Consider the following 27,325-nt stretch of genomic DNA (forward strand, 5'->3'; position numbering starts at 1 on the left):
AAAACTTCACGCTATAATTAATGTTTGTAAACAAAACTAACCTTACTTAACATTCCTTCACGGTTTAATTGACATTTCAAAAGAAAACTTCACGCTATAATTGCCGTTACTAATTGCTAAAGGAAACTTCACGCTATAATTAATGTTTGTAAACAAAACTAACCTTACATAACATTCCTTCACGGTTTAATTGACATTACAAAAGAAAACTTCACGCTATAATTGCCATTACTAATTACTAAAGAAAACTTCACGCTATAATTAATGTTTATAAACAAAACTAACCTTACTTAACATTCCTTCATGGTTTAATTGACATTACAAAAGAAAACTTCACGCTATAATTAATGTTTGTAAACAAAACTAACCTTACTTAACATTCCTCACATATTACTAAAGAAATCTTTACGATATAATTAACATCAGCGTCTGAAGACTCACGGCTAAACCCGAAACTTAAAAATATACAACAATTTAACACTGAATACCAATTAAAACTAGAACTAACACTAACACTAGAACTAATACTAACCCAAGTACCAACTTGAAAACATGACATAATAAAATTTCCTGTTAATATTGCCAATGATTCTAATTGTCACTTTGACAGAAAAATGTCACAGTAATAAATAAAAATTGCTTATGTTTTAAGAAAATTTAAAGTTTTCTAAAATGGAAAATCAAATAAAAATTGAGAGTGAAGATGAAAACGAAGAGGATGTCCTAAAAAAATGTACTCCAGTGACGTATCTTATTGAAGATGCTGAAACGTGTATCCCTTTATTGTTATCAAAAGAATCTGATATAGTTTGCAAGACCCTATGTAATTTATGCAAAAACATAGAAGCGGACGAACAAATTCTGATTTTTTTATTACCAAGAGGATTATTCGAAAGGGTTGCGGATTTATTAAAACAAGAACTTGAGTTGGATAACTTAAAATATGTCCTAAAATTATTTGGATTAATAGTAACCAATATTACTCAAATACCAAAGTTGAATAATAACCTTTTATACGATTCCCTTCCAAGGTTACTTCGTTTATTCTTTTTAAACAGCGATGATTTCGTCAAAGAAGCCTCTTCTCTCATATTAATAAAAGTAATAACATTTAATCCTTTATTAAGTATTTATGTATGCTACGACAAACACTTAAGCAACATCATCAAGGTTTTACAATCATCGATCGATCCAGATGTGTTAAAAAATTCGTTAGAGTTGATGTTGTTATTAATGGGTAGCGAAGACTTTAGAGACCAATTAAATTATTTTAAAAGAAAACACATGAACATTTTTATATGTTTATTGGATTGTGACGTTGAAGCAATCGCCGATTTAGCGATGGAAGTGCTATATCGAATAAGCGGAATGAAACTTGATAAAGTCTCGATAAAAATGGCCAAAGGAAACACTTTACCGAAAATGGTCTTTATTATTAAAAATAAAGTTAAGAGATATACCGATAAAGCTATAGAAATAATCGAAAATTGCGTTCGAAATAAAGAGGCTGCGATTTATTTCGGGTTTAAAATTGATTTTATTATTTTATTAGGGTTCTTAGTTGAATGCGATAATAACACTTTAATTAAAATATTACCCATATTTAGCACGATGACTAAAATCCCGGTGATTCGAAAAAAGATTTATTACGAATCCGGGGAAGATATTTTATTTCAAAGCTTGAAATATCGAAACGAAGACGTCGTTTTAAACATGTGCAAAATAATTACTAACTTTACGATGCATAAAGATTGTTTGGAGAAGATGTTAACACCTCAATTAATTAAGTATTTGCTTGAAATTTTCGGGCAATTCCCCATGGATCCCCATAAAATTAACGCGATGTTAGCGATTTATTCCTTTGTAAAATACGAACCCGCAACGATTAATTATTTAAAATACACCGGGGGTTTAGATGATATCCAAAGAATTTTTTTGGAGGAACAAGATGGATTTCCCACCAACATTTACGAAATGATCACTGAAATAATTTGTTGCGTCGTTTGTTCCCCTCTAAAATGCAAACTCAACATCCCAAAATTATGCGAAAAACTTTTGGATTTATTAAGATCCAACTATCCAAACGTCAAAATCATATTGAAAATGATCGCGATGTTAGTCCAAGAATCATCGTTTAGGCAACAATTCATTCTTTCAAACGGACCGGAGTATTTTATTTCTGTGATACAAACTGATTCATTCAGCCAAACTTATCAATTAAATCTTAATATAATTAAAAATGTTTTAACGTACGAAGAAATTTCGAATCAATTTCTTAATTTGGGATTAATGACCATATTAAAATCGATGATGAGTAAAGGAAAATTAGACCCAAATATGTTCGAGGAGATCTTATCTGGCTTATACAATTCTTGTTTACCCATCAAATTTTTCGATAACAAATTTTTAACCGAGCAAGATATAATTACTAGTTTATTCTTTTTATTTCAAGAATATAAACTCCAAGATGATTCAACCGAATTTAAACCGATTTACATCGTTAATCTTCCATTATACGACGATACCGATTCTTCAACATCAGAAAATATAATAACAGAAAACCCTGAATCTGCATCAAAACAATCTACATCGACAAAATCGACAACACCAGAAAGTATTCTTCTAAAAACCCTAAATAATCACTCGCCGGGAATGAGAGCCATACTTTCATATTCCTACGGCGATTATTCAATCGAAGAAAATTTCTTACCCGAAGATGACTACTTAGACGAATACATCGAAGATCTTCAAAACGAATTATCACTATCACAACTCGACGTAGTCGAAATAACCAAAAAAATCGCTTTATTCGTTCAAAGACAACTATCGGGGATTCTTCTTACCGATTCTGAAGAAGAAAAGCTTTCGATTTTTAAAAGACACATCGATGAGATTTGTGCGAAATTGGGCCATAGATTTATACCGATTGGATATTTACGAATGGGGTATCTTTGCGAAAAGGCGTTTTTATTTAAGGTTTTGTGCGATAGTATTGGTGTGGCGTCCAGTTTTCATCAGGAAAAAGAGGGATTATTTTGGAATAGCGTTTCGAAGGGAATGGGCGAGGATGATGTTTATATTGTGGATTTTAAAAATGATATTGGCGAACTTATTCAAATTGATAGTGATGAGGCGCGCGTTTATTTGGAGAAAGAAGAATAAATTAACGGTTGTAAATAAAATAAAATTACTACATGAATGTGTTATTTAATTTTGTTTTAAATCTATATAACTTTGCCTATTTGCATTATAGGCTCAGATATTTATCTTCTATCAAAATCTATCTTTCTAGGACATCCCTCTTCACATCCAAACCAAATATTCAACTTTTGATAGAGAACTATTAGCGATCTACTCTGCAATCAAATTTTTCAAACATTCCTTATATGGAAATCAATTTATTACGGTATATACAGATCTCAAACCCATTGTCACATCACTTTTTGACCCGATATCTAAGTTACACTGTTGGAAATAATTCACGAGCACACCCTGTATAATCTGAACGCGTGTGCCTAGCGCAATAAAATTTGGTATAGAAGTAGTACTAAAGTAGTGTAACTTACTCTCACATGGAGAACGGCACAACTCTGCTGGGAGGAGAAACATCAATAGCGAGAGTATCCCCCATGAGCTTCGCGTACCATCGCTACACGACGTGGCATGGAGTCTATAAGTCGCTATATTGTAGCGAGAGGGATGGCCAACCATGCCACCTCAACTCGCCTCCATAGCTCCTCAACATTAGCCGAGGAAGCCGGATAACGTAGAAGTCTCCGACCAGTCATGTCCCAAACATGTTCGATCGGATTCAGATGCGGAATCCGAGCTAGCCATGGAAGCATTCGTATACGGTGCTCTTCCACAAAGGTCTGTACAACACGCCCGATGTGCTGTCGTACTTTGTCGTGCATGTATAGCTGACCTGGGAGCCGCCGAACGTAGGGAAGCACAACGGATCGTAGCACCTCATCTACGTATCGTTGACCCGTCATGGTCTGCTATACACGCAGCAGACGTGTACGTCCATCATATGTAATCGCACCCCATACCATAATGCTCGGTTGTCGGTGGATAGGGCGTTCTTGCAGACACTGCTCGAGTAGACGATCATCATGGCTCCGACGAACTAAAATTCGCGCATCACCGGTGCTCAATTCGAATCTTGATTCTTCAGAAAACAAAATGTCCCTCTACTCGACAACCTACCAATGCCTAGCGTCGACCCACTCGTGACGTATGCTGCGGTGCTCGGATGTTACTGGAATCCGCTGTATCGCACGACGCGCGCGCCAGTCCGCTATCTACCAAACGCCGCCGTACAGTTTGCGTAGTGACTGCGCCTTCCCCTGCCAGTAGCCAAACAGCTCCAAGTTGCCTTGAGTAGGACACACACGACGCTAAAGCGCTGAGCACAAGAACGTGGTCCTCGAGTGTTGGGGACGCGCAGGGCCGTCCCGGCCGCGGCTGTAGGTACCTATGTCCTACCTCAGACCATTCTCGCCATGCCCGTTGCACTGCCGATAACGACCGCTCGAGACGACGCGCAATTTCACAGAACGATACACCCTCAATGTGCATACCCACAAACATTCCTCACTCAAACTCGCTTAAGTAACGCGATCGTCCATCCATTGCGCACAGAGTACGATAACAATGTGGTCCCTCACACCACATTAAAAACGACCGGTATTCTCCATCCACTTCGGTCTCCATAGCGACGGAATGTTCCACTTGGAAGGGCGGCTCAGCCAACAATGCCGCGACGGAACAACTCGAAACTCCCTGAATAAACTCGTCTACAGTAAATCTTTGTGCTCCACAAATATTATGGATTTATCTTCACGCGTTCAGATTATATAGGGTGTGCTCGTGAATTATTTCCAACAGTGTATATTGCACAATTTACTTCAAATATCAAATACATCACAGGAAATTCAAATGTTGTTGCAGATTCTCTATCCAGAACAAACATCGCATCTCTAAACTCATCTTATCCAGATTTTCTAACCTTTAACAACGCTCAACTTGCTGACACAGAATTGTCAAACTTACTCAATAAGCAATTTTCCAACAATCCTTCAAAGTCGTATACTTTGGTGCATCAAACAACATCACAATCTGATATCAAACTGTGGTGTGAAACCTCTTCATCATCTCCAAGAATTTATAATCCACAACAGTTCAGACAAGCAATTTTTGACAAGATTAGTAGCTTATCTTATCCCGGATTGCATCATTCATGCAATCAAAACAAGATTCTTTTGGGCACACATGTCAAAGCAAATTCATGTTTGGATCAAAACCTACTTAAAATGTCAACAAGTAAAAATCCAAAAACATACAAAATTTCCAATCATCAACATCAAAATTCCTAAAATTAGATTTATCATATACATATCGACTTGATTGTACCACTCACTCCGTCCCTAGGTTGTACTTATGTACTTACAGTTATCGAACGCTTCACTCGATGACCAGAAAGATATCACATCTTCTACTATAGTGAACACTCTTCCGGCATTATTTTAGTCGATTTGGTACTACCACAATAACACACGATCAAGCACATGACAAATACACACATTATCTTTCCATCCGCAAGCAAATGGAATGTTAGAACGATTTCATCGATCATTAAAGACGGCTAGATGGAACAACAATCTACCCCTCATCCTACTAGGATTAAGAACATCACTTAATTAAGATCTAGGTTGCTCCTCAGCAGAACTGCTTTACGGGCAACCACTAAGACTTCGTGAGAGTTCTTCATACCTAGAAGAGAGTTCTAGAATTCTTGAAAAATAAATAATCCAAGAACAACATATAAAATGTGGTAGAATGAAATTCATTTTTAAAATTCAATAAATATAGTACGATGATCTCGTACATCATCGTACTATAAACGGCTAAACCCGAATGTTTCTAGTTCTAGGTGTAATGATAGTTTTAGTGCTGGAACTAACACTAGAACTAATACTAAAGAACACTTAAGAAGAATCAAAATTAACGCTGTCGAAGTTGTTGATGCCTCATAAAGCAACACTCGAAAATTGTGGGATTAGAAATAGAATCCACTTATATATAAAAATTAATCCACTTTCCTTTTTAATTTACTTTATTAAATATTTATAAACAAAGTATACATAACAGAGTAAATAAAGAACATCTATTTACGTATAATATATCTATATCATTTTTCAGTACTGTTAAATATATTGCAGTCTCTTTCTGTAAACATCTATTTTTCTTCTTCGTTTTAAATAATTTAACACATCTTACATAGTGCGCACAAGAGTTATATTTAAATTTGTTCTTATTCTACAATTTAAATATAAATGCGTCTTTTCCCCTTTTTCTGACGTAATCATTCTCACAATTGCACACACGACTTAGTTTATTTAATTAACAGTAGATTTCTTAAATATTGCCTAAGGTACAAAAATAATTAAGAAATTATAACCCGGAAATAGAACATACTGATCATGGAATACTGACATTTCGTTTACGCTTTAGGGCTTTTTAAACAGCACATCGACGATTTCGCCTTTGCAATCGATTTTTTTTACTTCTAATTAGCATTATTGTCGCTAATAGTATGTGTTTTACTTTTTATGCTGTAGACACATTTTGTACCCTGTTGCGGTGGATTAAGTCCTTTTTTTTAAACATTTAATTTTCTTTTCTACAAAATATCTAAGATGTAAGAAATTTATTATTAATAATTTAATTTCTATTTTTGTAGGTGACTAGAAAATAAATTTTAAACGATGGATACCGCCACTTTATGAGCTCCATTTAGGGCCGGTTGAAGTCTTATGGTGTGTCTAAGGGTCATCGAAGCAGCCGTAGACCTCCTAGAGGAGTGTGTCAGGGACGTGGTGACCGTCCCCGAAGATTCCGCGTTGTGTCCGTATCCGAGACAACGTCCTGTTCCTTGAATACCCGGGAAACATACCGATAGACAACCGGAAACCCAGGTGAAAGGTGGCAATTTTCTACGGTGGCAATAATGAGACGAAAGTGTACAACTACTACTAATGATGGGGTAAGCAAACTTTGTGTTTCAACAATTTAATCCCAAAAAATTTATTTTCAACACAAAATTTACTTTTATGAAATATATACATCGTGCGAAAAACTAATGATTAACCACCTCCTAAGATATATTAAGGAAGTTTCTTTAATTATCTGGTAAATGAGAAAAGCGTGTTTCTTACTAAATTCTAAACATAACAACCACAAAATGATTATCTCAAGAATCGTAACGTTACCGAAATAAGATGTTGTAATTTATGACTGGATTTAGACGTGGCTATTTATAATGGGTAAGTACCGTCGCCGTAACGACTTCAAATGCATTTCGCGCAGCCCCATTTCGAGACAATTTAGCCCCCCCTTCACATTTTGCCCGTTTGATGTCGGATCATTTGCTTTCCATTTATTAAGTAAACAAAATCGCGCTCGGGATGCTAATGTCTGTGTGCGAGAATGCTTTCTGCGGAAATGCGAAGCTATAGCGTGACCTTCGCATCGTTTTTACAGTAAAGTAAGAAAACACGGGTTTGTGCTTTTCTCAATTCGAAACGGTTCCATTAGAATTAATTAGTTTGGGAGTGACGCAAACCAACTGATCAACACATCAGTTACTTTTATAAATAACGGTCTTTGAACTATCTGTCTGATTATACATATAGTGTATCTCTGGATTATCTCATTATGATGTTCTCAAAGTTAACAAAATTAACGCGAGCAGTTTATGTATAAGTTTAGAGATATAATGCATTTTATAACTTTTGAGTATGAGATAAAAAAATGTGTAGATATGATATTAAACATAGCGCCTTAATTGGGTGACGTCGTGCCTCGGCTGTATAATATGTTTTGTGTTGTTATGATATTAAATGTAGCGCCTCGGCCGTAAGCGACCTTGACTTAATTGGATGATATCGTGCATTTCAGTTTATTAAGTACTTTAAGGGCATTTAACGTGAACTTGTTTAAACATTTCATTTTATAACTTTAAAATTTAATTCTTTATTAGAATTAAGATTGATCTCGAATAGATTTGAAATAGAATTTTCGAACGAATCTACAACAAAAGATTTTTCACATCACGTAAATTGAATGAACTTTATATGAGATCAATCAACAATGGAACAAACAAGGTTTCGAGTTACGACTCTTATTCTACATGAAATTGTACAATAGAAATGTGGCTATTGTGTCCAGAAATGAGGTCAATCAAATAAAGTACCAAATCCCTAGTTTAACTTACCTAAGATTTCGGCATAAATGCGTTGAGAATAAACAGTAAATTACGGGATTAGCTGCTGAATTGAGAGGAGACAAACTTTGGATTAGCGTCGCGACTGCGGCGTATGTCTGCGTTTTTGGTATGTATCCATAAACTTGTAGCAAATCGAACACAATATAAGGACTCCAACATAAAATAAAAACTATAAAAAAAAGTTCGCTTTGAATAATTTAGTAATTTAAATCCTTACCGAAAACTATAACAAAAGTCATTTTAACCGATTTAATTTTCGCCCTTGGTATAATCCCTCGAGAAGAAGCTCTTCGACAATCATTCTCTTCGTACGAATATCTCGGTGGTCTATCTCTAATATCGTCACCTACAAATAGAAAAGAACACGTGAAAACCATAAAGAAAGATTAATCTCTTCACCATTATGTGGTCACGAAATTTAGAGCTGGCACAGATTAAAGTGTTGGCGCGTAACGTACTACTTTACGAAATGCATCGCAAATTTCGTTTCGGGGCAGTAAATATCACCCAAACGGAAGTAAAGTAAGTTTATTCAACAGGGAAAACTGCGGAGCACTGTTTAGTTTAGTAGTTACTGCTTTGAGTTGGGTGGATTTTTAAATCTCGCAAATCTGCTTTTATATAACTCTTTAGTTTATCCCATTTGCATCATTCAGACGAAATAACAATGTGGCATATATCACCAAACTTTGTTTTAATATACAGCATGTCCGGAAATGACGTGTACAACGGAAGATCACAAGTACCTTGACCAAAAGTATGATGATTTAACTCAAGTTTAAGTAACAAACTGTTTTTGTTTTTAAAATTAATTATACCGAGTCAACTGTTAAAGAAAAAAGTTATTAGCTACCTTACATCACTCATTCGCGCTTGTGGGGATTTAGAAAATACTTTTTTGTGGCTAAACCGTTTATCTAACTAAAATTTTGTAAGAGAGAAAAGAGTTTCTAAATTAAGGTAGCTATTCAGAAAAGAAAAATAGTAGTGTTTGTACAGGGGGATAAAAAGATATGGATGCATAAATTATTGTCACAAAGTTTTTAAATACTCTATAATTTTTGAAATTAGAGTTTATTCCACAAATAGCTGTAGTGTATTGATACAAATATATGGTTAAAAAATGAGTAAAATCTATCGAGGATTTTTCGACTTATTTAAAACAATTTTAAAAAATATATTATTTTTAAAACCCTCTAGAGGCTAATATTTTTTGTCAAGGTACTTGTGATCTTGCGTTGTACACATCATTTCCGGACACCTGTATATAAGTGAATTAATTATAATTATAGTACATTCGTGGATGATCAGTGAACAAATTGATATCGTCGTTCTACTAGCAGACAAAGGGAATAACAAGGTGATCTAGAAATATCTAGTTATTCAGCATCATGTAGTTGTATATTTTTATTGAACTAAAAATAGAACTAATAGTAGACCTAGAACTAAAGTATTCGAGTTTAGCCATCTTGAGAGATGTATGGCTAAACCCGAATGTTTTTAGTTCTAGGTCTAGAGTTGGTTTTAGTGCAAGTGTTAGTTTTAGTTGTTATTGAGCGTTGAATTTTTATATGTTTCTATTGAACTAAAACTAGAACTAAAACTAGAACTAAAACTAGAACTAACACTAGACCTAGAACTAGAATCATTCGGGTTTAGCCGTCTTGAGAGACGTGCGGCTAAATCCGAATTTTTCTAGTTCTCGGTCTAGTGTTAGTTCTAGTATTGCACTATCACTAGAACTAGCACAAGACCTAGAACTAGAATCATTCGGGTTTAGCCGTCTTGAAAAACGTGCGGCTAAATCCGAATGTTTCTAGTTCTTGGTCTAGTGTTAATTCTAGTATTGCACTATTACTAGAACTAACACAAGACCTAGAACTAGAATCATTCGGGTTTAGCCGTCTTGAGAGACGTGCGGCTAAATCCGAATTTTTCTAGTTCTCGGTCTAGTGTTAGTTCTAGTATTGCACTATCACTAGAACTAGCACAAGACCTAGAACTAGAATCATTCGGGTTTAGCCGTCTTGGGAGACGTGCGGCTAAACCCGAATATTTCTAGTTCTAGGTCTAGTGTTAGTTCTAATTTTACACTGGCACTGTTACTAGAACTAACCCAAGACCTAGAACTAGAATCATTCGGGTTTAGCCGTCTTGAGAGACGTGCGGCTAAACCCGAATGTTTCTAATTCTAGGTCTAGTGTTAGTTCTAATTTTACACTGGCACTATTACTAGAACTAACCCAAGACCTAGAACTAGAATCATTCGGGTTTAGCTGTCTTGAAAGACGTGCGGCTAAATCCGAATGTTTCTAGTTCTCGGTCTAGTGTTAATTCTAGTATTGCACTATCACTAGAACTAACACAAGACCTAGAACTAGAATCATTCGGGTTTAGCCGTCTTGAGAGACGTGCGGCTAAACCCGAATGTTTCTAATTCTAGGTCTAGTGTTAGTTCTAATTTTACACTGGCACTATTACTAGAACTAACCCAAGACCTAGAACTAGAATCATTCGGGTTTAGCCGTCTTGAAAGACGTGCGGCTAAATCCGAATGATTCTAGTTCTCGGTCTAGTGTTTATTCTAGTATTGCACTATCACTAGAACTAACACAAGACCTAGAACTAGAATCATTCGGGTTTAGCCGTCTTGAGAGACGTGCGGCTAAATCCGAATGTTTCTAGTTCTCGGTCTAGTGTTAATTCTAGTATTGCACTATCACTAGAATTAACACAAGACCTAGAACTAGAATCATTCGGGTTTAGCCGTCTTAAGAGACGTGCGGCTAAATTCAAATGTTTCTAGTTCTAGATCTTGTATTAATTCTAGTTTTAATTGTTGTTGTATATTCTTTATCTATTTTATTCCCTATTGGAAGCGTTTATCCAAGCATATCTGAACTTATGATGCAACTGAGTTAAGTAATAATTAAAAAAGTTTAAAAAGAATTTAAATACGTACTGTTTCTTCTCATTGGTAAATGAGCAGTAGTTATAAGTAATTTACTTTTGGACCATATCGTCCAAACAATTACAGCGTAACACCCTCCTATGATGAGAGCTGGAATGACAAAGAGAACGAGAGAAACTAAGGTCATGTAAACCTGCCATTGCCATTGTTTATCCATTTCAAGCCAACATTGAGATAATCCTGCAACAAATTTAAACTAATTAAGATTTAAATTTTAAATAATTATAATTCCCAATTAATTCGATTAATCCAATCAACCTTTTTGTCAAACCTTTTTGGTTTAATTTGAAAAGTGCTTTTCGCTGCAACGAGTTTGAATCAGTCGACTGATCCATAACATCCTTTTATCCTTTGTTTACGGCGTTTTGCAGTAATTCGACCTCCAATTTTTCGAGGGATTATTGAAGTGATTGATTGGCGGGAGTCTCTATCGTTTCCGGAAGAAGAGCAATTACGAAGGAAAAACAAACAAAACAAAGTAAATGTTCTTTTCGTTGCGAGATCGTTTTTATGGAACGCATTAAATTCCGGTTGCAGACAATGACCGAAACATTAATGGAAAGGCAAAAAGAACGAGCAATTTATTAGGATTGTCGCGAGCTGTGACCTTGATCCTCAGGATTTATGGGACATTCTCCGAATGACGTCCGAGGCCCGGTTGTGTTTCGTCGAATTGGCGTTTTCGGTTCGCGCGTGACTCGCTTCTAATGGACGAGATTAAGCGCGTTTCCAGCTGAAAATTGCCTTTTCTCCCATTGTATTTGGTGTTCTCTCTAACATTGATATGATCTATTTGTTCAATCGTCTTTTTCATGTCATTTTTGAATTAATCCGCTTCAAAATTTAATAATTAAATATAAAACGTGTTTAAACCAAATTAGAGGTAAATATGTTGTAATTAATTACTGTTTGGTTAGTTGCTTAATTACTTATAAAATCAATATGGATCCTAAAGTTATATAACAAATATTTGCGTGAGGTTTCCAAACTTGGGAAACGATGTGGTAATAGTGTAACATTAATGAATTCCCAATACGATGAAGTTGTACTAATTTATTTGTAATTGATTTAATTAATTAAAATAATGTTTTTAATTTTTGGTGGAGGTGCCGGGTACATCGTGAAATTTCAAATTTATTCCTTTCATCACTCTTATTTGAAATCTTGTTAAAATTTTGAAGTTTGAGATGTTAATAAACTCCAAGTTACTTACTTAGGTTCATATGAAATGTAAATTGTTTATAAGTAAATTATAACTTTAAATTCTTCCTTATTAAATTAATTCACTCACCTTCAACCGTTTTTTCTTTAAACAGAAATATCGTGGGGGTAGAAAACACGAAGCTTAATATCCAGGCGATCACGACCAATACTCGTGCACGTTTCCCTGTAAAAGGAGAATGCAGTAGAATTCTTTGGAGTGTGTAGTCAAAGGGCTTACGGACGTCTGGGACTGATATTGGAGCGTAAATTCGAATTAGACGACGCAACGAACGTGTCAGGCATGAAACTGGATAAAGTTAAGGGAATTATTAGGGATCGTAGAAAGAAGTGCTCACGGATTAGGGACGGATATAGTGTAGCATTAGCTATTCAATGTCCAATTCGACCTGTTTTCGTCGATCTTCTGTCCGTGGAAAGGAATTGTTCTTTTAAATTCCAAGCAATTGAAAAATAAAGTTAAAGGGGATTTATTTCGTTTAGAGGACAGTTTTATTTCTTTTGGGAAACGATTTATTTGAAACAAAAATTTAGATCAATATTTAATATTGTCTCTCATTTTCATTATACTCTTGCGTAAGTTTTATTGTATTCATTCTCATTCTGTTTTAACTTTAGTGGATTATGAACACATCTAGAAGAGTAGACTCACTCAGCCGAGGCAGTATAATATGTTTAGTGTTGTTATGATATTAAATGTAGCGCCTCGGCCGCAAGCGACGTCAGCTTAATTGGTCACTTACGTATGTTATCAGAGAAAAACAATCCTCCCTTATCTCTTGGAATACTCTAGTACATGGAGGACTTATAACAACGTGACAAGTCATCGTTTGTGGTGGTTTTTATCATCATATATGATATCCCATGACTTGCAGATTAGTTAGCTTTTTGGACAAATTTAGACAAAAATGTGACAAACACTTCAATATGGAAAAATAATTAGTGATTACTGGATTAGGAAACACATCAATTTTGTAATAAAAAGATCAGGGTGCTTAAACTGTCAAACTAAAGGTCCGTTGAGTAACCATACTGTATAAGGTTATCCAACTCCATATGAACGTATCCCCCCGCAAAGGCATTGCTGTGACGTCATTGGAAGAATTGACATTTCTATGTTTTTATTTATCACTGTATTTCGCTTAAGAAGCAATACACAAAAATATTTAAAAAAAGATATAAAATAAAAAAAAATATTAAAATATAAAGCGAAATATTAACGGTTAAAATTTTATTATTTTTAGGTTATCCAACTTGACTCGGTTACCATGGTGATTAAGATCCAAATATTGCAGATGCTTGTTAAAATTGAAATTGAATTTAAGTTTTTTGAAGGAAAAAGTCTTATTTAATTGGTTTAAAAGGCTGTATTTAACTCAAAATTGGTTTATCTAGGGAATTATAAACAAGGTAAGTGGATTAAACCAAAAAAAGATATTTTTAATTTATTTCTCTTAATTAGAATCGATTTAAATTAATTACAATTAACGAATTTGTTATGAATGCGAGATAATCGTAAAGAATTCGAATTGTTTTAAAATTAATAAAAATTAGGTTAGAATTGATAAAAAAATCGGAATAAAATTTTATTATTTTAAGGTTATCCAACTTGACTCGGTTACCATGGTGATTAAGATCCAAATATTGCAGTTGCTTGTCAAAATTGAGGTTGAATTTAAGTTTTTTTTAATGAAAAACACAAAATTAATTGGATTTAAAGGTTGTATTTAATTCAAAATGGGTAAATGGATGAAATTATAAGCAAGGTAAGTGGATTAAATCAAAATAATATATTTTTAGAACACTAGACCTAGAACTAGAAAGTTTTAGGTTTAGCCGGGCGTCTTAGACAAGAACTTAGAAAAGTCTGAAGACGCACGGCTAAACCCGAGTATTTTAGTTCTAGCTCTAGTGTTAGTTGTTTACTAGCACTATCATTGGAACTAACACAAGACCTAAAACTAAAATCATTCGGGTTCAGCCGTCTTGAGAGACGTGGGACTAAATCCGAATGTTTCTAGGTCTCGGTCTAATGTTAGTTCTAGTGGTAGTGGTAGGTAGCGCTAGTTAGCATAAGATGTATATTTTTATTGAACTAAAACGAGAACTAACAGTCGGGTTTAGTCGTGAAAAAACTTTCAGTTTTCAATGTCAACTTTAATTTTCTTATATTCGTAATCTTCATAAAATAACCTTTAATGTGAGTCCAAACTTGACGGATTTATCTCAAAAAACATATTTCACATATTTGTCAACTTCATTAAAAATCCTTTAAAATGAGTCCAAACTCGACATATTTAACTTTAATATTAATGAGTCCAAAGATGACTTATCGCATTTATCTCAAAAAACAAAAAAGTTAGAATAAAAAACATTAAACCCTAAGTTAGCAATAATAAAGATAGCAATTTAATTTTTAAATAAAATACCAACCTTAATTTTTTATTTTTATTTTTGTTTTTGTGACAGATATTAAGACATTGTATAAAAATTAAGAATATGTCAAAATGACATTGACATTTCAAATCGGAAGTTGCTTATGAAGATTACAAATATGTCAAGATTGAGGTTGACCTTTTAAATCTGAACTTAGTTATCATATAATAGAGTCTATAAATAACAGTAAGTAAATAGACAAATGGACAACTTCATGGTGTTCTTTTATGATGTATGCTTTATAAAAAAAAACATTAAAATGAGTCCAAAAATATTGGAAACAACTTGCAACGCTTACTTTGATGTCATTTTAAAATCTTATACAGGCTGCCCATTATGTATGGAATATAGTATATATCTCGGTAAATAAATGTGGACTTTATAAAAAAACATTTTATACAAAAGTTGTTTAATATTTTGTTTGCCATAATAAGACTGCATTCAATTGTTTTTAATTCAGAAAACAAATGAGTAACGAATAACACTTGAATTTTTTAAATGGCAATGACGACGTAAAATTTTTGTACCCTTACATAAGAAAATTTATGAATAAACATACAAAATAAAACAAATAAACGAAAAATTAGTGTAAATATCCAATAATTCGAGGTACTTCGAGGTACTTGACGATCTCAGATATCAGATGTTATAAGTTAAATTTTCTTAATAAACAATTTTTAAATTTTTTTTGAAAAATTTTCTGATATAAGGGTACTAAAATTTTACGTCATCGTAAAGAGAAAAAAATCTCTATCAAATGAACGTAACGAAAGAGTACATTGCCATTTAAAAAACTTCAAGTGTTATTCGTTGCTCAGTTGTTTTATGAAATAAAAACGATTGAATGCTATCTTATTACAGCAAATAAAATATTAAACAACTTTTGTATAAAATGTTTTTTTATAAATGGGCACCCTGTATGTATTCTTGATTTGAAAGTAAATTTTATGGATATCTAGGAAACTAAAAAACTGTTTTCACCTATTACTCATTATTTGTCATAAGAAACAATTCCCCAAGTTTATCCGTATATGTTGAGAATCACCCTGTATTATATTATACTTTTCCTCCAATATCAACGTCAATTTGTTCGAGTTGAATAACCTTATAACCAATACTCAACGGACCTTGTGTTAAACTATTAAATAAAAATTATTATTTCCAAACTTATTTCTTAAGTAGAGTTTTAAAATGAAGAATACTTTTAGATTATTTATGAATGATGGAAATTCTACATAACTTTGGTTTTTATGTTCAACTCTTCCCGATATTTATAACCCTAATTTTAGCACTTCCCATTATGTTCATTGGTGCTAGAAAAAATTCTTTTTTACCATTCTCTACATCTGTCAGCGGCAGCCGAAAAAAAGAATGGCGAGAAAAATGAACTGACCATGAAAAATGTTCGGTTAATACCTTCACATCCCTTGGGGGCTTCATTATATATGCGACTATCTATCAGGCATATCCCGGGGCAGCGCTGTATTGATCATCCCTTTTTTATGTACCTATTAAGTACATGTGGTGGGAAAATAGTCCAATTAATTTTGATTAATATTTTCTTTTTACATTTAAATATTTTTTAAAACTTTTGTTAGCACAAAAACTTTTGAATATCTAATGTTCCATGCGTTGCCAAGAAAAGTTTGAGAAGTCCCGGGGAAAGTTTTGATGTAAAATTTCGCACTCCATATAGGAAAGATGTGATATGTTGCAAACGCGACATTAATAAAAGCAGAAAGTTTTGCCCTTTTAGGCCGACATCATCGGACGTATTCCGAAAGTTGGAGCGAGAGGAAAACTTTTCGCAGCTTTTACACGGTTCGTTGTATCGGTGTGTAGGCTTGAGTACTCCCGTTTATGAGAAAATATGGTTCGTGGTCACGAAACTGGAATGAATATAGCACAGGAAAATATTTAATGAAACATGTACTATATCCTCGTTTTTGGTCACCCACTGACACGTCTGTAATGTTTCCAACAATTATTCGTATTTACCCAAAATTTATTCCCCAGTAATCATTTACACAAAGTTTGATTTAATAAAACATTAATTAGAGGTAGTTTCAAACCAGATTTAATTTTAAATAATCCAATTACGAATGTCTTCTACGTAATTGTGTATAACGTATGGAAATTCTCTTCAATCTAAAGGATGACGCATCTCACTCTAACTAATCATCGATTTCTCGAGATGTTGCGTAAAGCAACCTTATTTGACGAAATTACATTTGAGTATTATATTTCAAATAAAGATAAAAATTAATTTCGCACTTGATATCGAATTTTAATACATCCTTTCACGTTCGTTTCACGTGAAACGAAATAATCTCCTTTAAAGTGTATGAAAACGTGTCAAGTACAGATATTCCCATGTCAATATTGAAAGGTTTATTTGAATTTGGTAATTTTCGATTAATTTTCAAAAAGATTTTTACTTTCTTATTCATATTTATTTTACACTTTAAATTGTGAGATCTAAACTTTCGTAATAGATCTTAAACTGGGACTTCGAAGAGTTGGAGTTCTTTAAAGTTTATACAACTTTGAATAGGTTAAAGGATAAACCGGGTGTAGTTTAACGGGTTGTTCTTTATAGTTTTGAGAAGTTAAAATTGTACTTACAGCTACCCGAAAAGTTCATAGGGTGCGTGATGGCATCGTAACGATCTATAGACAACGCTACAAGCACGTACGTTGAAGAATATGTGACGACGGCTTGCAAAAACTTGATTAATTTGCAAAGAACGTTCCCCGCGTGCCAAGCTACGGTTATTCTCCAGACAATATCCGTTGAGACGCTGATTAGACCGACCGACAAATCTGTTTTAAAAAAAATAACATAGAACAAAAACAAAGAAAATTTTATAATAACATTTTTATTTACCTGCTATAGCTAAGTGCTTAATAAAAAAGTTCATCCTCGATTTTCTACTTTTCCCCACAAGTAACGTAACCAAAACAGCCGAATTTCCCAAGACAATCATCGTAAAGAGCAACCATACCACCGTAAATTGAATGGTCTGAAAAAAAATTAATTACCCATAAATTAATTAAGATTAAAAGCGGTTTAATTAATTATACAATTGGGTAACCGAAAGTTTATTCGTGACTACAATAAGTAAGTCATCAATTTGACCACAAAAAAAAGAAAATAAGTCACCATCAATCAATGAGCGCATGATTTCACTTATGGTAATGGATCTCGCAAAACCACCAGAACAATGGCTTACGATTTCGTAAACCATAACCTAAAGACGACGACATGAACACCATATTAGGTATTTTGGAATACCAACTATTTAGGATGACCGTTTTTGGAGTGATAGTGACATCACCTACAACCGAGTTAGTTTGATTCGAAAAAGCTTCATTTTCAAGTATTTATGTTTATTTAAGTCCAATTCAAATTAAAAAAATTACTTTATGTTGATTTCAATCAAAAACGTTAATTGATGAAATATGGAAAGGCGATCGTTGTGTCAAGTTATATCTCATGTCTTGTGGCGATTAATTAGTGTCAACTCGAAACAACGCCGCGCTGGGAAAAAAGCTGTAAAAAAGTTACTACCCCGTGATTTAATTAAATTCTCGTTTGACATCGGCTTCATACTAAAAAAGGCTCTTTGGGTATTTCATGTTCAAAAATGAATACGGAAGCTATCGAATTCTTTGTAAAAAATTAATTGCTGTTTTTGATTGATTCGTATCAAAATAACCTTTTATATGATTAAATAATCGTAGTTTATGAAATATTACAAAGTTATCCTTTAATTTGGTGAAGATTTCAGGTTTTTATTTTGCTTTTCTGTGATCAGTCAAAAGTGCTTTCAAACATTCTTTGTTTTCTTTCTCGTCTCCGTTGATTCTTTTTCTAGATTCTTTTTTCTATACTTTTTATTTCAGTCTCAATTTTCCCCGCTAAGTCTCTTTGTACTAATAAGACGAGTTGAAAAATATGAAACATACTTCTTCTTTTCTGTTTTGTCCATTTTTTTTACTCCTATATCTCGTCTACTATATTAAGCTCCAAGATAACCTCCTGGAGGGTATCCTCTCAACCGTCGTGTTCAGATCATAAACATATTCAATTTAAAATTGACGTAGGAATGAAATCAGACTGTACGTACCGTAATCGCCGTAGCACTGATTGGGATCCGTTTAAGAGTTGTCTTGCAGATATCTTACATACCTAAATTCGACCCATCAGCCTAACGCCATTTCTGTTGAAAACCCTTGAAAAAGTTTTGGAACGGTATATCCGTACGGTGCCATTGGCATCTGGTCCACTACGGGAGAATCAGCAGAATTGGCTCTACACAACTTAGTTGGTAGAGTATCCAGGACGCTGCAGGATAAAGAAATCTTGGTTTGTGTGTTTCTCGATATAGAAGGACCGCTCAACAATGCAATACCACAATCTCTTGAAAGAACTGCTCTGGCAGAGGTGTGGAAGCAACTATAGCGGGTTGGATCCGTAATATGCTTGATAGTGGAATAGTTTCTATTTCACTCCATGGTGATACGATACGCTTCAGGGCGAGAGGTGGCTGCCGCAGGGAGGGGTGTTATCTCCCCTACTTTGGTCCCTCTTAATTGACGATCTAATTGCGATAGACGAAGCCATTGGTGTAGAAATACAAGCTTACGCAGATGACATTGTCGTTATGGTCAAAGGAACCTGTTTGTCGAGGATATCTAAAGTCCTCCAGGTGACCCCAGATACCATTTGCGCTTGGTGTAAGGGAGAAAACCTCTCGATAAACTCACAGAAGACAATTGTTGTGCCCTTCACCAGGAAACGAAAGTTGGATGGACTAATCCGCCCAGCTATCCAAAGTGAAGAAATTAAAAATTTACATTCAAAATTGGGGTTGGGTTGGGATCTTACCCCTGAAAGACTGTACTGGCTCTATGTGACTGTGGTTAGACCTATGACCACATACGGAGCAGCAGCATGGTATAGGAAAGTCCGGCAGACTTCAGTTATTAGTAAATTTTCACGAATTCAACGGGTAGCTGGATTGGCAATTTCTGGTGCGATAAGCACAACGCCAACTCTTGCAAGGGAGGTTCTGCTTAGCCTATCTCCTCTGCATTTGCATATAGAGAATGTGGCTAGAACAACCATTTACAGATTTAAGCAATATGCAATATAAGCACAGATACTGTGCTATTAATGCCGTCAGATTTGGCGGGATTACTATCAGTGATTAATGCTCGATACCGGATTGTACAGCCTGAGCGGCAGTCCTGGATCGAAAATGAAAATTTTCTGGTTCAGGCAGATATTGCGTACTGTATTGTATTCCAGGAGGAAGTATTTGCTATTGACATGGGTGCTAAAATCCTTCTTGAGAGGGGTGAAGAACATGACAGTACGAATTTTCTCAGACAATCAAGCCGCTCTCCAGGCGTTGCAAGCCGTGAAAACGGTGTCGGGTCTGGTTAATGATTGTAAGAGAATACACTGAGTTGTGATAACAGAGTTTCTCTGATCTGGGTCCCGGGTCACTCTGGGGTTGCTGGCAATGAAGCGGCAGATGAGCTAGCACGAGAGGGCAGCGCTAAAGCGTTTGTGGGGCCGGAAAGAGCAGTTGGTGTATCATTTGCGATGGCCAAATATAGGATTGGACTGTGGGCTGAAGAGAGATTTCGCCTACTATGGACCAGTTCTCCTGGAATGAGACATGCTAAGGTGTTTATTAACTGGATGGGATTAGCCGACGATGTTAAATGCCGACTATGTGCGGAGGAAGCAGTGATGGTTGAGCATGTTTTATGTCAAACATGCTCCAAAGGATCTAAATGACCTTTCGCCGAGCAAGGTATTAATGTTCGTTAAGAGCATTGGACTGCACGGTGAAATTTGATAACTAATAGGGGTACAATAGATCCTTAGGGTCGCGGTGCAAGGTTGGTTGGTTCGCTTACCCGATATGTAGTCTATGTAATGTAATAAGACGAGTTGAAAAATATGAAACATACTTACTCCTATATCTCGTCTATTTCTTGCATTTTCAGTATTCTTATTTCTTTTTGTTTGGTAGCTTTGTTGCCATCACAGTCTTTTTCCAGGCTTCACCTTTTTTGCTTTCTAATCCTCGTTTAATATCATTCTACTATTATCACTTTCTTTCCAATCTTCTTCTATTACATCTCATCTTTTTTTACATGTCTGCCTTTTCCAATCTTTCACTTTTCTGCTCAATCTGTTTCTTATCCTTCCAGTATCAATCCTTCAGTTCCACTCTGTTTGCAATCAAGTCATTATCTGTGTAATCTCTTTACAGTTTCTTTCCAATCTTTTTTCTTTTTCCAGACTTGTTCTTTCCAATTGCATTTCTCTCTGCCCTTTCTCTTTCGTCTATTGCCAGTCTCAATTAATTCATTTTAGTTAGATATTTATATTGGAAGATTTTACTGCGACCTTCAATTAATGAAATAGCATGTTTTTTCTTGAAGATTAGGTCATTATTTGTTTTATAGCAAATATGTGTTGTCGTAAAATAATTTTTGAGTTTGATAATTTTATGTATTTACATTCGTGATGCAATGTTTTCATGTAAGTAGATATGTTTACAAGTTCCAAAGTGGTTGTTAAAATAATAAATAAAGATTGCATACGTTCTAGTTATAACCGACTCCTCATTAAGTTAATACCAATGAATGCAGAGTGCGTTCGATAATTTATCAGTCGAATTATCCCGTTGGCATATCGCCAGAGGATTAAACCGCGGGTAGTCGCGGACCTCCTCGTATCGCCCATCGTCATCAACAAATCGCAGCACGTAAGATGTTCTCATCAAGTCCAATACGTACACGGTACCCGACGGCGGCTTCGCCGAACGGTTTTTGCCTATAAAGAAGGTTCATGAAGGAACGTCGCCGCAGGATTCCGTGTAAGGATCGGACCACACATCTGCTCCCGGACGGTACAAGCTAATACTAGTGTCACCGATGGATGTAAATGGAAATTGTTGGAGCATCTTATGCCGAGAAGTGATCGACGGCACCCGCGAGAGATCGTAAAATATCGGCCCATTAAAGCAGAGCCGAACGAAAAAGGCAACGCGGCCGCAATTAACGACAATTCATCGAAGGTTTTTATTCTGTTTATAGCCGGAAAAACAAGCACGTGGCGATTCGCGTGAAAAGGCCAAATGAAAACTTGTTTACCCGCAAGCGACACCTTTATTTTCGCACAACAAAAGTTTCTTTCTTATTACACCCAATAAAACATCGTCACGTGACCCTATAAATAGCAACAGGATCACAAAAAACGAAATCTGTAAAATCAAAATAAGTTCTAAAATTTGTAGTTTACGGGGGTTTTCGATTGCAAATTAGGGAAACTGGTTAGAAAGCAATCTCTGGTCGATTGAAATTGGAGCCAGGATCATCGAAGATGTGGAAATAGCTGGGGAGCATGTGATCGTCCATTTTAATCAGAGTCGACCAGGAAAATGCGTTTGTCGAACGATTGCTTCGGGCGTTCCTCCATAAAACGGGAAACGAACTTTTCTCCTTTACCCTAACGTCAGTAGAAAAGAATAATAAATCTCTTCGATTGGATCGAATAATATAAAATATTATTTTATAACAAAATAACTCACGTCAACGATTACTAATCGGTCTAATCGCGATGTCATTATACCCTATAAACAGCAACATCACAGAGATCGCTTGATAGACGCTTTCAGTCACCGTTCTTTGATGTCCACCACTCACCGGTTTTGTCAGCCAACAAAAACACAAAAGTATTTATACTGAATAATGAGAACAGTTTGCTCATTCATTCTTTGAAATCCGGAACGAATTGTCTCACGAGATAAGAACGTATGGGCGTGTATGTGTCTAGGCGTCAACGCACAAAAAAATTGAGTCATCCATCAGTCTAGTTACTTAAATATCTCCATTACACATAAATAAAGAAAATATCTTAGTCATGTTTCTAAAAAAATTAAAAAGAAAATATTAACAATTCTTTAATATCCTGTGGAAGGATCTGGTTTTCCTCCGGATATTGAATCCTTGGATAAAATTCGAAGCCGAAGTGTCATTTTGCGTCGCGTCAACCCAATCTAATTGATGGCCGAAATATAACTCCTTGTTTGTCCTTGTTCGTGCTTCAAAAAATATGTTTTGATGACCGCCGACGTCGCAAATTTCAGAGACGAAAGATTTTCTTGCTTTATCCCATCTCTTATTGACGTAGTAACTTTATGTCCCATAAAGATCTCTACGAATATTCACACCAACGATTTTGAAACTATTTTTTTTAAATTAATATGTTACATAACCCCAACATTCATTCCGAGAATATTAAATTATCCACTCCTACAAAACGAAATGATTTAGCACGTAATCATTAGTATTTGATTGGTGTGGTGATTGGTATGGGTTAAGTTGTTAATATGTTATGAAAATTTTATTTGCTTAGATAGAATGGAAAAGGTCGATTAAGACAACGTACTTGTCTTTTTTTATGTGTCCCACTCCGACTGCGTAATCTCGCATTTGCCAAATCCTCCATAAAAGTCACGTAGTCGTTCTTCTTGGGTTTTCCTCCTTATTCCCTTAATCCAGTTGGGTCCCCTTTTTCCTTGGTGTTATTCGTCACAAAAGAACATAAACTTTAGAATTAATATCGTTGTTATGATTGAAGGAAATATAAAATATACCAAAGATGATCAAAGTAAATTTTGTCCGCCTCATTAAATATGATTTAGTTTTAATACTTCCTTTTAAACCGACTAAAACGATATTCACACGATTAAGCAGGTAACAGTGTTGGAGTAATTTCCATGTTATTTCTTGCGGTAATGTAAGCGCATAAATATGACCATTGCTATTGGACGACGTTTACAGTAAATTCTGGTGCATTCTAGGGGAAATTGCAATCTCCCGACCATCTCTCCGATTTTACGACTTCGCCATTCAATTAAGAGTGGTACTGCCCCTTAAATCGTTCGACGCCTTTACAACTTCCAATAGTTACGAGCTTTTGGTTCTTAATTTCTATACATTTTACGTATGCAGGTAGTAATGTTGCTAATTGGTTTGAAACGCTATCTTAATTCCAACCCGGTGCAATCAATTTGGTTTTTATAGCTTTATTTAATGAGTTAATTTAAGTTTAGGTAATCAAAAAAAAAATACTCACCTCGTAGAAATAGAAAGGATCGACAGAAGCGGAGGAAGTTCCATTGTCTTGGGGAATATCTAGAGTGGAATTAACGGAAATTGTTCGAGATGTGGTGCCAAAGTCCAGGGACAAATTCCCTTCGGGTTCCGAGTGTCCGTTCATGCCTCGTATAATTTTCAAGTGCAACCGGTCGCCTCCGACAAAAATGTTCTCAGGAATCCCCGCGGCATTTTCGTTCCACGAATTAGATTAAAACGTTCCGCCCACACGTCGTGCTCACATACCGCAATTAGTTCTCCTGAAAACAAAATTAACAACAAGAATAAAAATTCGATTTAAAAATTCTTGTTAGGAAGTTCCAGGGGAAAATATATTAAATGCATTAGGGTTGTGATGAAATTATAAAAAATACTAAATTTACATGTTTAGCCAGCAGTATTTAGTCTTCTATTACGAGTATACAGGGTTATTCCTCAGGATAAATAATGACTAATAGATGAAAAAAATTTTAGTAAAAGTTTTTTAGTTTCCTAGATATCCGATATAATCGGCGACATCTAGATAATGTGTTTCTTGGAAGATGGATAGATTGAGATGGTCCAATGGTCTGGCTACAGTGATCGCCCGGCCTCAATCCTCTTGATTTATACCTTTCAGGTCACTTAAAAAGCATAGTGTATGCCACAGAAGTAATACTCAGCAAATATTGCAAAATCAGATACATGCTGCTGCCCAGATAATCCGCCAACACCCTGGTTTAGGCCGCGCTAGTGTGAGATCGTGGATTTGGGGAGCCCAATTAATAAAAAATATGGGAAATAATCTTTTACTACTAATTTTTCCTCCTATTAGTTATTATTCATGAGGAGTAAATACCCAAGTTTATTGTAACTTTATCTAGTCGTCTTTTAGCAATTTCAAGGCTTCTACAAGTGTTATCTATATTTATTTTTCAAAATTTATTTATTTGTATAGTCATATATTCAGGTAACGGTATCTGGTCGTCTTTTAGCAATTTCAAGACTTCTACAAGTGTTATCTAGTGTTCTGCTAGCAAAAAATAATGTTGTGCAAGAAGTATTTAGTCTCCCGTTACAAGTATTTAATAGTCAGGAAGCTGTATTTAGTTTTCTATTAGCAATTTCAAATCTCCCACAAGTACTATCAAGTCTTTTCTAAGCAAAAAGTAGTTCTGCCATCAGTATCTAGTCTTTTTCAAGCAATATCTAGTCTTCATTAAGAATATAAAGTTTCTGTCATTAGTATCTAGTCTTTTGCAAGCTATATCTAAGTGCTCAATCATAGTATAAGGTTTCTGCCATCAGTATTGAGTCCTTTGCAAGCAGAATATACGTAATATATTAAGAAATATATATTGCTAATTAATTATTGCTGATATTATTCGAGGATAGAGATGTATATATGTAATGATATTAGGATAGTCAGTTTATTAGAGATGGTGTTGATAGATGATGAGAGAGAAAGGATTATGTTGATGTAACAGAAATTTATGTAACGTAATGCGTAATATATACAGGTGTCCCGTTAAGCGTACGGAGCGGCTGTACCTCAACAACGGTAAGGCCTAGAGGTTTGGGAAAAAAATCTTTATAAGCAAAGTGGGCAAGAGAAATAGCTGGAAATTATTTTGAAGTTCGTAATTCGACCGCTAGGGGGCGTAACTGCCATTGAGAAACATAAAACTCCCGCTATCTCAGAAAGTTAGACGATGAGCTATAACTTTGACAACATCAGTTAGTAGCTTGGATAATACCGCATCGCTTTTGTTTTGCAATATTTTTCATATCTGTCATAATAAGGGAGGGGGAGGCCAATGCGTTTTCAAATGTTTACATTTTAATATCTCCTGGACCATTCAACCGATTTGAATATTTTTGGTCTTGTTTGAAAGAGCATTTCATGCTTTTTTATTGCTTTTTCATGCCAATTGATAAAAAATATGGGAAATAATCTTTTACTACTAATTTTTCCTCCTATTAGTTATTATTCATGAGGAGTAAATACCCAAGTTTATTGTAACTTTATCTAGTCGTCTTTTAGCAATTTCAAGGCTTCTACAAGTGTTATCTATATTTATTTTTCAAAATTTATTTATTTGTATAGTCATATATTCAGGTAACGGTATCTAGTCGTCTTTTACCAATTTCAAGACTTCTACAAGTGTTATCTAGTGTTCTGCTAGCAAAAAATAATGTTGTGCAAGAAGTATTTAGTCTCCCGTTACAAGTATTTAGTAGTCAGGAAGCTGTATTTAGTTTTCTATTAGCAATTTCAAATCTCCTGGACCATTCAACCGATTTGAATATTTTTGGTCTTGTTTGAAAGAGCATTTCATGCTTTTTTAAAAGATATTTTCAGTAAGACCGCTTGGTTTAAAACAAATAAGCTAGAGGGCGTTATCTGCAGCGGTTACATATTTTTGTGATTTTTGAAAAGAAGTTAAATGGAACGGTACTATTTACTTCACAGACCGTTAATCACCATAAAATTTGCTAAATATTAGTGAAAACCGCATCTCGATATCTCCATCCATTCTCGAATTATAAAAGAAAATGTTAAAAATTCGTATATCTTAATCGGATCAAGTTACCTTAGAAAACAAATAAGAGATAACTAAAATTTTATTATCTAGAACCTTCCTTCACACTTTATCCAAGCTTAGAACTGCTTCAAAACTACTTTTGAGGCGTGTTGAAAAGCCAACGGATCAATGAAACATCAACAATGATAATAAAACAAAATAAACCGAAACACTTAGAATAACTTAAATTTTTGGCAAAAATAGCTCACTAATGTTCGAAATGTCTTAGATAAACCTCGATGCATTTATTTAATCTAGTTTCGACGAAAAAAAAAGCGCTGCTAAGTCTCTTCCCTGGACACGTTTTTACTGGTATTTAGTGTTTTGTCATATTTTCCCTGGTTATTGGTTTTTCTTGAAAAGTCAGGTCGTTTCGTCTACCCAATAGATAAAGGGGTGAAAGCAATGTGGGTTTTGCTCGAACCAAGAATGCATATTATGCAAATTTACATCAGCTTGTGGACAGATGCTTCATGCATCCATAGCATTTGTGATAAAAGGTTTGGATTTGCCCAAATCATATTTAAAAGTCAATGGTAATAGTTCAGTCTGTTATCATAATCGGTATCTGTTAAGGCCTGATGTAAAACAACGTGGTGGAGATATTATTCTCTTGAGAACTCTTGTGGACAATTGTTTTCGGAGTTCCTAGATTGT

At 34.9% G+C, this 27,325-nt stretch overlaps 2 protein-coding genes and 1 long non-coding RNA gene across 8 annotated transcripts in view; 2 read left to right on the plus strand and 1 right to left on the minus strand.

Annotated features, from left to right (window-relative positions):
- The first annotated feature begins 593 nt into the window (after positions 1–593).
- LOC111427759 (armadillo repeat-containing protein 3-like) lies at positions 594–3,199 on the plus strand. The gene has a single exon (XM_023063041.2). The coding sequence runs from the start codon at positions 673–675 to the stop codon at positions 3,160–3,162; it is 2,490 nt and encodes an 829-aa protein (XP_022918809.2). The 5' UTR covers positions 594–672; the 3' UTR covers positions 3,163–3,199.
- LOC111427908 (Crustacean cardioactive peptide receptor) overlaps positions 2,974–27,325 on the minus strand; it is a 59,680-nt gene continuing 35,328 nt past the window's right edge. For 2 of the 5 annotated variants that reach the window (XM_071197053.1, XM_023063269.2), the window contains 8 exons: positions 24,085–24,364; positions 17,806–17,941; positions 17,544–17,741; positions 12,553–12,648; positions 11,253–11,441; positions 8,508–8,636; positions 8,279–8,459; positions 2,974–6,998 (listed from right to left, as the gene is read on the minus strand). In XM_071197053.1, the coding sequence (XP_071053154.1) occupies positions 6,764–6,998; positions 8,279–8,459; positions 8,508–8,636; positions 11,253–11,441; positions 12,553–12,648; positions 17,544–17,741; positions 17,806–17,941; positions 24,085–24,228 (1,308 nt within the window). In that variant the 5' untranslated portion in view covers positions 24,229–24,364 and the 3' untranslated portion in view covers positions 2,974–6,763. Of the gene's footprint in view, positions 6,999–8,274; positions 8,460–8,507; positions 8,637–11,252; positions 11,442–12,552; positions 12,649–17,543; positions 17,742–17,805; positions 17,942–24,084; positions 24,365–27,325 lie in introns of those variants that run through there. The other 3 variants (XR_011640745.1, XM_023063270.2, XM_071197054.1) reach the window with 3 other exon arrangements.
- Positions 7,034–14,397, plus strand: LOC139430285 (uncharacterized). 2 transcript variants are annotated; one of them, XR_011640747.1, is made up of 3 exons: positions 7,034–7,048; positions 13,727–13,892; positions 14,082–14,285. It is a non-coding gene; the product is annotated as an uncharacterized lncRNA (long non-coding RNA). The 2 variants fall into 2 exon arrangements; XR_011640746.1 differs by lacking the exon at positions 7,034–7,048 and adding an exon at positions 14,313–14,397 and having other exon boundaries at positions 13,667–13,892; positions 14,082–14,248.

The sequence above is a fragment of the Onthophagus taurus genome, chromosome 6 (assembly GCF_036711975.1).
Source record: "Onthophagus taurus isolate NC chromosome 6, IU_Otau_3.0, whole genome shotgun sequence".
Lineage (NCBI taxonomy): Eukaryota > Metazoa > Arthropoda > Insecta > Coleoptera > Scarabaeidae > Onthophagus > Onthophagus taurus.